Source organism: Lepeophtheirus salmonis, chromosome 3, assembly GCF_016086655.4.
Source record: "Lepeophtheirus salmonis chromosome 3, UVic_Lsal_1.4, whole genome shotgun sequence".
Lineage (NCBI taxonomy): Eukaryota > Metazoa > Arthropoda > Copepoda > Siphonostomatoida > Caligidae > Lepeophtheirus > Lepeophtheirus salmonis.
In genome coordinates this window covers 21,505,673-21,520,823 of record NC_052133.2, presented here as the reverse complement: position 1 = coordinate 21,520,823, position 15,151 = coordinate 21,505,673, and the positions used below count along the sequence as shown (strand labels likewise).

The following is a 15,151-nucleotide window of genomic DNA, read 5'->3' as shown; positions in this document are numbered from 1 at the left end:
ATCATAGACCAAGAAAATTTCTATTAAAGTTTTCCAATGCAGCAGGTTTTTAATTTTAAATCATTTGTTCAGGTTTATAGAGAATAATTACGGTTCAAAGCTATAATTTGACGTGAAATAACTTTATAAATGACAATTGAAGTTAATAATAATTAATAAAAGAATATCTGACCGTTCCAAAAGTAAATTATTTGTTTAAGTTATCTTGAATTCAGTTCATACAAAATCTGTTAATCATACAAAAATCCAATAAAATGAAGGATCATATATAGAAGCGAATATTTTTTTCAATTGTTGTATATTATAGTTAAAACTAACCTCTTATTAAAACTTCAAAAGATTTGGTGTCAAAAAAAAGTTTGACTTTTCATTATATAAGGAATATTTAATAAAAAAGTCATGTAAGTTTGTGTTAAACTTTTATAAGATGAATATATTTGTATAAGTTAATTATTCATTTAATTGTAATAAGTAATTAATGTTTTAGAAGCATGGAGATTAATTTAAATTTAAATTGTTTCATATCCAATGTATTGTATTAGTATTTATTGATTGTATGTAAGTAATCAAATCGAGTTATTTATATTTAATTTCTCACCTTTTTTTGCCTCTAAACTATATATTTCTTCGTACAATTAATCAAATCATCGACTTGATTATATTTCATTTTGAAACATTTTTACAGAACCTTACATTGCTTATATATTAAATATTCTAATAGAACATTAAAAGTTTAACAGAAAAAATTAATTAAAATTACAATTTTTTGTCAATTCTTTAGTTTTACCTACATATGATATAAAGAAATTAAAAAACTATGCAAGAAATATTTGCTTTTAAATAAAACCCTTTATTTTACTGGATTTTGTGTATGATTAGATAAATTTTGAAGGAACTGTATACCTCCTAACTTAATAAATGTTTTATTAATCGAATGCTGGAATCTTTACAATGAATTCTTATTACCTTTAATTTTCATCTGTAGTTATTTTATTTCGAAATATGGGTCTGAATCGAAATGATAGTCTAAAAATGCGGTAAAAAATAAAGGGTTTAAAGGCCAAACCTACTAGGATTATAAATTTTAAAGATCCTTTTCGTTTTCTATGTCTTAAATAACAATAATATATGTGGGTTTTAGCGGGTGGGCGTTCCCAGACCGTTGCATAGTGTAATAATAACAGGTAAAAAAAATCAAATGATTTGATGAGCCTGAGAAGTATTTTAGCATGTTGTTAAGTCTTATTTAAAGTCATATTTTTTTTTTTTTTCAATTTATATAAAGTACTTCCTTTATTTTTTTCTTTTTTAATATGAGTAGAACTAAACGCCTGTGAGATTTCATTCATTTTTTCATACCAGCGGTTATATATTTTTCAATTCTTAACATACTCTGTAAATCTATTTGAATTATGATATTCATCAGCGAGCAATAATATATAGTGGAGTATTATAGGAGCATTTAATGCACCCTGATTACAGACTTGATATTCTATGCCCCCCCCAAAAAAAAAAAAAAAAAAAAAAAAAAAAAACAAAAAGACTTAATTATTATGACAACATCGTTATTTCTTAGATCTCAAATGCCTATTTTTTTCAATCAAACATACAGATAAACTTTGCTCTTTTAGTATAGATAAATTGTATGTGAAGACGAGTAAGAAATAAATATGAGGGAAGGCATCAAATCAATTATTCTCGCCTTCCCACTTGTAGAAAGGACAATGACTCCCATACGATGAATATTTCATAATTTCATAAGGCGTCAAAAGCTATAAGGGCCACAAGTTAAAAAAAGATTATAATATAATTTTTAGAATACAAATTCTACAAAAATAAACAATAATCGAATTTGGCGAATTCAATTTGTCGATTAATCGATCAACGATTTTTAACCCTCAAATAATAAGTGTCGGCCACGAAAAGTCATATCATATCCAACACTATTAACTAAGTGGTAGGGGGTTACGGATTTCATTCAAAAATCAGGGGAGGGACCCGAAATGGGGGGGAAAGGGGAACAAGAAGTAAAATTTCTCTTCTAAAAAAGAAAACCAGAATTAAAAAAATACCCTTATAGGCCATCACAAAACTGATGAAAATATATTATCCGCCAGGTGGCGTGACTGACTGTAGCTGGTTGTTTAAACAAGGGCGCATGCTTATAAGAATTGTGACAGATCCCTCTATGTGGAAAACATACGTAGATGATATTTTTTATAAAATAATATATTCATTCAGGGAGTTGTATTATTTTGCCACAAGACGGCGCCACTTTATGCCCCTTTGTTTACAAACGAATATAAGTTAACTGATTATGTACATGTAAACATCACATTTACTACAACTGACCTAGGAATTGGCTTTGAAGTCCATATATACAATGTATTTTTCCTTCTCAAGGAACGAACGAGTATTGAACCTATTGAATTGAGTTCAAGAGAATAATTTCTCTCGAGCGCGTTGTCTTATTGAGCTAAGTCGTTCCCAAACAAATATATAATTTATTCTAAGCAATAATCTTTTGTAAATCTGCAGCAAGAGGCTCTTTAATTTACCATGGCCTCTATTGTGAAAGTTGTGCCACATTGTTTCTTCCATTTCCCTCATGATGGATTGCCTTACGTATCTGACTATGCAACTAATGTTTTTTAATTGTTACTATATACATTTTTTAAATTAACCTAGTTAAGGCTCCTATAGTCAAAAATTTCAATCATGAAAATATCCTTGTAACAAATATAAATTAAGAAATTGATTTATCGTTCCATTTAAAGGCATGTTGCGCATTAGGAAGTGTATAATAGTCGTTAGTAAATAATTTGAAATAAACAATAGACTCTAAATTATTATATGTACAGAGTTTTTTGTGTAATTCGATTTAATAGAGCTGAATTATTTTGTATTTTGATTTCCCTGGTCTTTATTTTAATTAAAGTAAAATAAGCAGATATATAATACAAATCACTTTTTTGTTAATTTCCTATGTAAACATATTAGTGTTGAGACTCGGTCCAAGACAAACTTTTTTTTGTGGTTCGGTCTTATGTAATTTTTTCAACAGGGATTTAGACTCATGTTTTGGTCATCTTAGACTCTACACAGAAATTAAATCTTTTTCAAAATCATGGACTTTTGAGTTGTATAAATATAATTTATAAAGTATGTTACACCTTCCATTTCATATGACGTTATTTTTTAATAACGCACAATTTTAGTGCAAAGTTGATGCATCAGCTAGTTATTAGTTCAGTCTACGACCGTTCTAGGATTTTCAGACCGAAACCCAACACACCGTATATACAGCAATACTGTTATATATATATATTAATTGACAGCATTAACATAGGCAATTTAAATGCATCCTGGAAATGCCTCTTGCAAATGAATATACATGATATTGAAAAAATACTCAAATATTCACATAGTTGCCCTCCACAAAAATAATAATTCTTGAAACACATACTCACAAAACGTACATAAAAACTGGTTTCTCAATATAATATTAAACTCCTTCGTTCACAACATCACGATATTCCCCCCCAAGTATTTCCACAGTTTAGCAGGCAATGAGCTTCCAGTAAGAGAAGAAAAGTGATCGAGATTAAAAATTCCAGGATTATTTAATATATATCTTTGTTGTAATCTTAGTGAACATACGCAATAACATAATCTTGGCTCAAACGTTCATTGCTAAAAAAGTGGCGATCCTCCTTACCTGACACCTCCTTTATCTATGTCCATGTATGACCTTAACAGCCCACAAATGCATGTGACATGACCTCCATACCAACTACCACTACTAATCTTTAGACCTACCTATGTTTATATAATAAGAACTTACACCCTAAAAGAATGTGTACTGTTTATAGGAGATTCCCTTCAACTCTGAGTTCAACACCACTGGAGGATGTTGCTGAAACCAATTCAGGAGAATCCACGCCGCCCTCTACAAACTCATCCTCTCAACAACAACCTATCAATCCCATTGAACTACCCCAATTTAGCAATGGGGCGATTCAAACAATGATGAGCTCATGTCGGAGAAACGCGCTTGCTCCAATCATTGCCTCCTTTGACGAAGATGATGAAACGGAAAGTGATTCCAGCTGCAATGAAAACTCTCTTCTTGTTCATCAGGGTGATGGAATAGAGTTAAATAAATGGTAAATTCACGTTCTTCTCAGTGATTTTAGGATATACATTTTATTTTTATTGAAAACTTCCGCTCTCTAAACTTTAATTACTACGACCCTTGTATGGATTTATATGTGACTGTGTGCATCCGGGTTATTTATACTTAGAGCTGGGTTTTATGTGTAAAGTATGTAGAGCTCCTAGCAGCTTTTAACCCAGTTTAACTGTCCCAAAAAGTTTGCTAAAAAGGACTAAAAAACGTTTTTCTGAATATCTCATGTTTTACTCGAGCGTTTCCTTATTTCAACCTAATGGAAAATAAAATAATGTACAGTTTTGCTATAGGTTTGTATGATTTTGAAGATCAATTTGGAATCTCATAAAATATCCTTTACACCTCGGTTTATTTCCTGGGGCATCCCATATAATGAAACATTTTTTTTCTTCTGATACCTTGTGCGTATCATAATTTTTTCTCCACTTCTTATGCCAATTCTCAATTTACGAAATACTTTCCCATTTTTAAAGGAAATGGTATTATATTAGTTTATGAGCCATTAAGCAATTTTGTAATTAAATATTGAGGTATCAAATAATGTATTTTACACATTTTTAATATGTTTCTATCACAACGAGCAAAATGAAAAAGTATAATTCTGTATAGAACATATTTTGTTCAATAATAGTAATTTAGAAATAAATTATTTTTACAGAAGGGGTCCTCAACCCTTTTTGTGCCATGGACTGGTTTCATGATGAAAAAAATTTGCTGACCCACTTTTATTTGATCTCTCTCTCTCTCTATATATATTTTATTAATGAGTATTAATTATTCATAAGTGTTATTGTGTTATTTTTAAAGCCACTTTTTAAAATAAAATATATTTCGATTGATAAACAATAAGGAAAGGAAAATACAAATGTTCTTTTCGAACAGGAAGTGGGGGGGGACCCCTTTCTACACTCTACAAAATTTTATATATTTTCCTCCAACTGTCATTTTAGATTTTTTAAAACACAAAGATTAAATATAATAATGAAAAAGTAGTCAATTTGTACATTGATGTTTGTAAAAACCAAACTGGTAACCCTGACAATTTTAAGAATTTTTAGAAGGAGATTTGCTAAGGAGTATTATTTTTTCTTAGATTAGCTGCGAAAACTATGAGATAACCGTAATAAATACAAATTCCACTCCGTTTCAAAGAAAGAACTATTTTGTTGTTGATCCTCAATTCTTCAATGAGTCCAAAAATGACTTATCGCTATTCTTATTAACAGCTATACAGTATTACTTTTCCATCATTGGTGAGCACACACTCGCAAGGGCGTCCCAAGGGAGTTGGGTGGAGGGGCTGTACCCCCAAATGAATGACTTTTTAATAGATTTTTTTTTTGGTGAGGATAGAAAAACAACATAATTCTTCATAATTTTTATTTTTTGCAATTAAGAAAAAAATATTGGTAAGTTTATTTTCCTCTTTTCAATTGCAATAAATCATTTTTAAAACTTTTTTTGCAAAATTAGAATTTTTCTTTTGCAATTTTCTTCTTGAATTTCTATTTTGGAATTTTTTGAAGTAAATAACAAATGGACTTCTCGTCCAGACAACTTTTTTAATACATATATGTTGATATGCTATTTAAAGTTTATAACAATATGTATTTTTTTTAAATTTATAATTATATTACTAAGTTTACGAGAGCCAATAATAAGGTTTTTTGTTTTTTTTTGGAAGGGGGGAGATATGATGATACTTTGTGGATTATCTTACTTAAAGAATGTGAAAAATCTAAGAGAATTATAACTATCATGATCTTTTTTGACAACATTGAAACATTGAAAATAGTGTATAAAAGTATTTCCTAAATAATTTTTTAAGTTTTTTCAAAATAATTTGACCATTTTCAATATGATTTCCCACTCCCTCCTTGGCCGGAGCAAGTCCAGCTAAAGCTTTGCAAGTAGTTGTATAGTGTATAAATATACTTTTAATATTATGGCTTTTAAACACCCCAGAGAAGTATTTGTGTTAGGTTTGGTATAAAAGTAACTTGATTGACAGAAGGAAAAATACAATATGTAATAAAAAATCTAGTAAAATTGTTAAGATTTTTCAGATTCTTTTTTCCTTTATTTCAAACGTTCCTTAAAAATGAAATAGTTATTATTCGAATTCCAATTAAAAAAAGGAAAATGAACTTTGATTCTTCAGAGTGTGTCAAAAAGAACTAAAGGGAAGTAATTGACGTTTAAGAAAATGTGAATTTATTTTATATGTATATTAAAGTGTTCCAATTTTTAGTTAATATTTGTTGCTGAGGACAATAAACACCAACTTTCGTAAAAGTTTATATTTGGAAAATGGGTTTTTTAGTTTGAAAAGGGACATTTGAGTGCCTTTTTTACCATGACAAGTACGGATTATCACTTTTCTTGGGAACCAAAAAAAATATGCGTTATATGATATTAGCGTTCTATAGTGACTTTTTTAGTTTTAAAACCCGTAAAATGCGACAAATTATTTACTATTTATTAGGTTTTTTTTTTGTAATGTTGGGACAATAAAATTTTTTTATTCATCATAAAATAATTTTTGCCAAATATGTAAAATTAATTGGAAAATTTAATCTTAAATGTGTATTTACTTGATTTTTGCTTCGTTTGTTTTAATACTGTAAAATTTAAATAATCGGCATTTTAACTATATTTATTCATGTTTTTTTTTAATGGCAAGTTTGTATATTAAATAATAAGGAAAAGTTTTAAGTCTAGGGATCTAATCAAAAACTTAGAGGACCCTTCCCCCTTCCCCCTATAAAAAAAATATTCCATTCAATTAAATAAATATATAGTAATAGTATGAACGAACTAATCAACAACCACAAACATTCTGGTTTACCTGAATCTATAGGTTTTTATAATTAATAAAATTAGAATATAAACAAAGTATAATTAGAAAACTATATGAAAGGAATATTCTTTCATCAAAAAATAAATATATATAAAAAATCCTTAGTTATTCCCAAAAAACATGAAAAAATAATTTTTTTTTGGCAAAAAAAAAATTCTTAAACAAAATTTTATTTTTTAAATTTTTTCAAATATTTAGATCTATTAACAAAAAAATTTATATATTAAATTTTACTTCAAACAATATATTTTAATAAAACAATTTAAAATATTAAATTTTTTGAAAAAAATTTCAAAAATACTTAGCTATTCACCAAAAATTGGAAAATTTATTTAAAAAAAAGAACAAGTTTTTAAATATAAAATGTTTTCAAAAAAAATTTCAAAAATTTAGATCTATTTACAATATATTCAGATATTAAATTTTACTTCAAACAATATATTTTTTAAAAATAATGTAAAATATTAAATTTTATAAAAATTAATTTTTCTGAAAAAAATTCAAAAATCCTAAGTTATTTACAAAAATTTTGAAAAATTGAATTTTTTGGAACAAACAATTCTTTAATGTAAAATTTTTGAAAATAATTTCAAAAATTTAGCGTTATTAATTAAATTTTTTAAATCTTTTTTAAAAATTCATAGCTTTTCCCAAAAAAATTGAAATATAATTTTTTGGGAAATAAATTTAGAATTACACAGCTGTTAAAAAAAAATCATTTTTTTGGGAAAAAAATTCAAAAACTATTTCATATTTTCATGAAAAAAATTTGAAAAATTAATTTTCAATCCCAGTCTACCCCCTGCTACGCCCCTATACGGGAACCTCTTCTATGATGCCATGAGCTAAAAATTTTAGTTTTGGTTTATCAGTAAAAACTTTTGCAGACCTTGAGTTTTACAGTTATTTAAGTGTACTCAATGATTAATAGTTTTCCTATTTTATCCAAAATAATATATTTCCGCTTTGTCCTACAGGTATCGTTTCAACTACAGTTAAATTTTCCATTGTTATTTTCATAAAACAGGAAAACTACAAATCATTGAGTTCATCATATACCCATTAAATTAAAAGTGCACAATAGTTTTTATTAAATTCTATGAACCCAAAAACGAGACAGTCTAAATGTACATGTATGTTTGTTTTGTAAATGTTTATTTTGAAAGGCAAAATTATTTTAATTAATACATCAATTAACACCAATAAATTTTAATATCACATGTCGTGACCCCTCATGCAATCCAAATTCAAATGATGGTATGATATACCCCTGTACCCTTATATCATTTTCTTATAGACATACATAAATCTAATCTTTATTCGCGTGAGTTGTCAACACTTGTATAAATTTGTGTAGTTTGTAAGCTTCAAAATGAAACGTTTGTATGAACACGAGTGTTATTTTTATTTATTCCATGAATGAAGTCATAAATAAAAGACAATCATAACGAGTTAACAATCAGACACGATGCATTTTCGATTAAAATAAAGTCATAAATTTTCATCCATCTTTGTTGCTTGGTATTTTTTGTTTCTATGCAAAATTGCAATAGTTGAAGTCCAAAGATTTCCAAATCCATTTAAATGATTCTAACTATCATTGTATATGACCGGAGTTGCATATTATTTGACTAGACTCAAACGGTATCTAAGTAGATTTTAAAACCTCATATAAGTTTTTGAGTTTCATGGAACTGTTCCTAATTGATTGTCTCTTCAAACTCAATTTTTAATAGAAATCTTCTAATCTCTGAGGAGACAGACTATATTTTCAGCCTGTGTTTTGTTAATTCTTTTCAAATTTTGATTTCGGTTAGTTTGGAAAAGTTGGGATTTGGTAAGGAGATAACCTATACCAAATTTCATTTTCCTACAATGTAATCTTTAGGTAGCACAAGTTTTTTTTTATTTTTTAGAGAAATGTCTGTCAAAACTATTTTTTTGTAAAATTACTAAAAATGTATAATTAGTATCTATAGTAATTAAGTAAAGAGTTTTTGCTTTTTTTTCATAAGTGTAATATTGGAAGACTATAACAGTAATCGAAATTCGAAGAAAGTTTAAAATCAAACAGCTCTACTAGATATACATATATCAGAGATTTGTAACAAATTGCACAATTTGATAGTTACTACAAATATTATGGCATTTGTGCTCGTAAAGTTAATAAACAAATGACGGTGGTCATTCATAGTTACTTTTTTCCCCTGTTTTAATTTCGACGTTAAGGACTCAAGTCGACATATCAATATTGAATAGTATTAAATTCCATTTTTTTTCTATGTACGGATGTAAAAAAAAGATTTTTTTTCGTTAATACCGTTTTCATTGATCGATTTCCAGCGTTTAAAAAAAATTTATCCGGCTATTTTTGAGGAAATTGACGTTTTATGGCCAATGTTTCTTTTTTCAACTGGATCAAACAGAAAAGTTTGAGGTAGAATAAGTAGAAAAGTTAGGCAAATATATATAATATCAAAAGCTACATAATTAATAAGCAATTTTAAAGTTTCAATCAAAAATATTTAGAGATGTAATTTTTATTAAAGCTTATTTGGCCTCTACAGGATTATATTATAAGAGGGTCTTAGTTTTGGAATTTTTTAGAAAAAAAAATTGAAAAAAAAGATTTCAAAGAGTACATTTTCGGGATAAAAAATTCAATTTCAAGTCTTAAATTTTTTAGCAAAAAATTTCAAAAATATATAGCTATTATTAAAAAAAATCAGAAATCCAGAGCTGTTCCCAAACATTTAAAAAACTCATTGCTGTTCCCAAAAAAATAATTTTTGGGATAAAAATTTCAAAAATTTAATTTCTAAAATTTTTGAATTTTTTTTTCCAAAATTTAATTTCGAATATAAAATTTTTTAAATAACATTTCTAATCTTTAAATTTTTTATAGAAAAATTTCAAAAATACAAAGCTATTCACAGAAAATTGACATTTTTGGAATAAAGTATAAAAATTGAACTTCAAATATCAAATATAAAAAAAATTCAAATATTAAGTTTTTTGGAAAAAAAATTCCAAAATTAAATTTCCAAAATAAATTTTTTTTGAGAAAATTTTAAAATATACATAGCTAATCAAAGAAAATTAGTTTTTTGTAAAAAAAAATCGAACTATTATGTTTTTTGTGAGAAAAAAAATAACCCAAATTCCCTTACTTTTAAAGTTTATTAAAATAATCTTTTCTTAACTTTTGGGAAGAGACAATCAATTTGGTCTTTTTTATATTTTTCATTGTTCCGTATAAAACTGTTCTTTAAATTATATTTTATATTAATTGATAAATCCATTATGTTGCAAATGATACCAATCGAATTTTTCTTTCAGTCAAATCCTTGATTCTAAAGGCAAAGAATTGGAGCGTGAATCCGAAGGACCCATTATTCCACGATTAAACTCCAACAATTCAGCGCTGTTCTTCAGTGATGATCCTAATTCATCCCTTGTTTCTCCCTTGAAACAAGGTTTACGTCATACTTCTACCACAAGTTTCAAACGCGTTCGACAAAAGTCCAATGTGTCCTATAGTTCTAACAAGTACGGACAAGTCCTCAATCCATCAAATCTGGATTTGGAACCCGAGGATGCGGGGAAAGATCAAAATAAAAAAGGATTGTAAGTTAGTTATTATTTTTTATTTTTTTGATTTGATATCAAACATTCATATGTTTTAAGGGATGCTGTACTTTAATAGATATGTGCTAATATTAAATTAAAAAAAAAAAGAATCCAAATATATTTTACCAAAAAAAAATATTGATTAGAAAAACAATACCATCATGCAATCGTCAAGCTGAAAAAAAAAAGATATGAAATTTGTTTTCTATAAAATAACGTAAATTTCTCTAAAACAATATATTTTTAAATTTCTTTTGTAGTAGCATTAAAATTAAGTAATGACTATACTTAGGATTCTGTAGCGATTTTTATAGCCAATATGAGTTAAAAAAAAAAGAGCACCAAAATTTTGAATAATGAGGACTAAAAATACCCAAATTTGTATATGATGAAAAACATAGTTTTATTATGATAATTTAAGGTAATTATCCAAAATGATTAATAAATTTTGCGGTATTGTATCAACAAATCAAAATTTTAGAAAGGTTTTCTTCCTTTAACTTTTATAGTCGTTCAGCATTGATAGTTTTAAACATACTAAAGGACTATTCGACATCCACATTAGTAGTTGGAGCAAATTTAAAGTTGAGGATGTCTTTAGGAGTCTTGTTAGACGAAGACATTTGATCATCACCACAACTGATTATACGTCCAACCTTTCGCATCTATGGAAGATCTGGATTACTGTTAATTAAATAATTCATTTACCACTAGAACCGGAATCAACAATGTCGAACTGAGACCGCAATATATTGCTTATCCTTCTCGGTTCTTGTGCTTTTGTTCGTATATAGAAAATACAAGAAAAATACAATACATTGTGTCCATGATAAATTGGAACTACTTTAAACTTCATCCAGATTCATAATGTGGATATTCGGAGTTAAATCATACTAATATAAAAGGTTGCGTGAACAATACACTATAAATTCCACCACAATTGTTTTGACAACAAACAATAGTCATCATGGAACAAGCAAGGAGAGACGCCATCCTCGAATTGGCTCGCGCGGGACACAAGCCCTCTGCTATCTACAAGCTTTTTAACTACCCCAAGACCACGGTGTACCGTGTCTTCAATGCCTGGGAGGTTGAGGGGAAGGTCTGCCGCAAGGTCCACAACATGAAAAGTGACCAAATCCGCAACCCCCGCTTCCTTGAAGGCCTCCGGAAGTCCATCAAGGCTTCGCCGGGAGTGAGAAAGCAGCTGGTCTCCAAGGCTGTGAATGAGGATTTCGGGTACATGTCATACTGAATGGCCAAACAACACATCCTCACGGCATCCATGAATGCCACCAGGCTCACCAACGCTAAGTGTCTCCTCAATGAGCTAAAGACCCATGGAGGAAGAATCATCTTCTTATCCAACGAGAAGAACTGGACTGTCGACAGAAGCTACAACGTCCAGAATGACAGGTGGCTTGCTAAGGAGAGAGAAGAGGTCCCTGCGGTCTTCACCATAAGGTTCCCGGCCTCTGTGATGTTCCTGGGTGTCATCTGCAGCACCGGTGAGGTGATGCCTTCTTTTTTCTTGAATCCCAAGGAAAGGGTTAACGCGATAAGGTACTGCGAAGTCATGGAGGAGTTCGTCATCCCCTGGATGAGGGATACGGCCGCTGGGAGGGAGTTCTAACAAGACTCAGCGCTCGCATACATCGCCATGAGGACCACTAACCTCTTCAACTCCCACTACATCACTTTCTGGGATCGCAACACCTGGCCCTCCAACTCACCCGACCTCAATCTGTGTAATTACTAATGGTAGGGGAAGTTGGAGAGGGAGGCATGCAAGGTCAGCCACAAGAGCATCGCGGCCCTGAAGGGCTCCATTACGAGGGAGTGGAATGCTGTTGATTCCTCGGAAGTCATCAGGGCATACATATCCTTTAGGGGCAGGATGGAGAAGATGGTGACTGCTGAGGGAGGACATGTTGAATAAATTTATTGTTTAATATCCTGTCTAACTTTTTCCTATTAACAAATACACTCCAAATTCCATTTTTATCAAGCAGGTTGAGTCTTAAGGTAGTTCCAATTTATCTGGGGCACCCTGTATATATTATAAATAATAAATTAACTTAAATCAATAAGTCAATTTTCTGAGTTTTTTCTGTGATATGACTGCGTTTTCCCATGATTTTTTTATGTCACTAGGGTGATACAGTTGTATCTGAGTTCCAAATAGCTAAGGACATCTTATGGATCTGTAAAAGTTTTTTTAGGCACCAGACCGTGTAAATTAAAGAGCGAAGGGGTGGGGTAGTTTATGGATCCGTATCCACTATAATATGATAACCGTAATATTTCTTAAGTCAGGCTTTCCCAAACTTCACTATGCCCAGCTCCCCTACACCAATACATTTTAAACTGAAGCCCCCTTTATCCGAGTTTTCAGGGCCCCTGCTGGAACTTAGGGTACTAAACACTCTTTGTATAAGGTGGCTACGCTCCTGTTTGTATCGAATATCACTTTTTAGGCCCAAATTTTTTAGCAACGCCCCTTGTTTTAAGTGCCTGCTACCAAACTGAGGATCAGTTTGGTATAAAAAATAACTGTGACCGATAACCGGAATCAAGACTGATATAGCTGAACCGAGACTGGGACCGATAGAACCGCTGAACCTGAACCGGGTACAACCTTGGAATTTGTTTAAATCTTTTTTTCGAATTCATAAATTATATTAAGATAATCATAAATAAGTATTCCTTCCGTTTCAAGATTTGTAATAGTTTCCTGTCAAAATGATCAATTAGCTTTCATAAAAGACAAGTGGCTTTCAAGGAATTGATCTACAAGAACTTGCGTGTAATTTTTAATAGCGAGGGAACTTTGCGCACAATTTTCTTTATCTCTTAAAAATAACTTATGTAGTATATGACAGTCTTAACCATGACCCTCTAACAGATTTATGTTATATTGGACAACATCCAATTAGAGTTATGAAAAAATTGGCGCAAAAGTATTTCTCCTTTGTTGCAGATTAATGGGGGATAATTCAGCTGTAGCTTTTCACAAAATTCCCCTTCCTTTCATTGGCTTTTGTTGGAATCTGTCTCCCTCACATATCTGATCATGTAATCATAAAGGCAATTGCATCATATACATATTTTTCCATCTAAAAGACAGAGTTTTTTTTGTTTATTGTTTTCTCTTCTAATGAAGGAGGCTTCTGCAGGTGGATTTTCCCTCCAAAATATCATCAACCGGCTGTGTAATCTAATTAGAATCCAATTTTTCTCTATTTCTTTTATACGAGACAAGAAAAATGAGCAATTCTCACACAAGAAGGCCAAAATGAGCGATTTTCCCCAGAATGGTCAATACTTTGAGTGATTGCACACAAATCCTAAGGCTACTAATGACCTACTCTGTGAAAGTTCTGTCACTGTGCCACTACACCCTCCAAAATAATGAAATATGACTGAATTTGTTCGCAAGTCCAATATGTAAAATGATTATTAATCTTCTGCATAAAATTCACTAAACAAAGCGGACGGTCACTAACTAATAAAGAAACGAACCCCTTAGTATATATATATATATTAATATATAAATGAGGCATTGTATATACTCTTTGCTCACTAATAAACCAGGTAACGGTAAAGCAAATCAATATAAAGGGAAATATGTATTTAGACTTCCCCCTATCTCAGTGTCGAAGATAATAGTACCAGACATAATATGAAAAATTACAAGGAGACGTGAGATCTTAATTCATCTCTTAATAATTTCTAAAACTAGTGTGTTTCCAGTCCTTATTGACTTGTATCAGTCTTAGAACCAGACCCATCAGTACTTGGACCTAAAGGACTCTAGGGAAATATATTCAATTCAATCTAAAAACAAGGAAGACTATGTTCCTAACACCCACCTATAATATAGTGTTATTGTTGTGACGTAGTCGCCCTTATTCTTCTCTTTTCAAGCAGGGGGAGACAGCTTGTTCAAACTAGCTACGTGTCAGGAGGAACATGCTTCTAATTTTAAGCCAATCAGAATTGAAAACTACTAAATCCTACCTTCCTTCCCTTAAGTGTCCACTATTTGCCTAGAGGAGTCCTTTACTTGGACCCATCGGTCCTTTAGATTGTCAGTACTAGAATTGATTACGAAGAAGAAATAAGGCGGAATGACGTCATCTATCTTTATGAGTTTTAAGGCTGATGTGCAAAACTGCATTGGACAGAACCCAGAATGAACTGGACGGGACTGCAGTGTTTAGTCCTAAAAAGGACCGAAACAACACTATCTAAAACTATCTAATGTGAAATGCCTGATGACTAAAATGCATATGAAATATCAATCTTCTTTTGAAGGAGAACGAAAGATAATGAAGAGGCATGTTTCGTGTAGTTTGTAAATTCTAAGCATTTTTTAGCGTACAAGTCTTGTAGGTGTTCTCAACCAGAGCAGTGTCTTTTATTTTCTAAAGGATTTTCAATTAGTTTTTCCTTTTTGTGGAGGAAAC

At 30.2% G+C, this 15,151-nt stretch overlaps 1 protein-coding gene across 4 annotated transcripts in view; it reads left to right on the top strand.

Annotated features, from left to right (window-relative positions):
• The window catches only part of LOC121114627 (proton channel OtopLc), an 85,237-nt gene that overhangs the window by 37,171 nt on the left and 32,915 nt on the right, over positions 1–15,151 (top strand). For 2 of the 4 annotated variants that reach the window (XM_040708652.2, XM_040708653.2), the window contains exons 3-4: positions 3,873–4,166; positions 10,392–10,679. In XM_040708652.2, the coding sequence (XP_040564586.1) occupies positions 3,873–4,166; positions 10,392–10,679 (582 nt within the window). The remainder of the gene's footprint in view (positions 1–3,872; positions 4,167–10,391; positions 10,680–15,151) is intronic. The other 2 variants (XM_040708654.2, XM_071887158.1) reach the window with 1 other exon arrangement.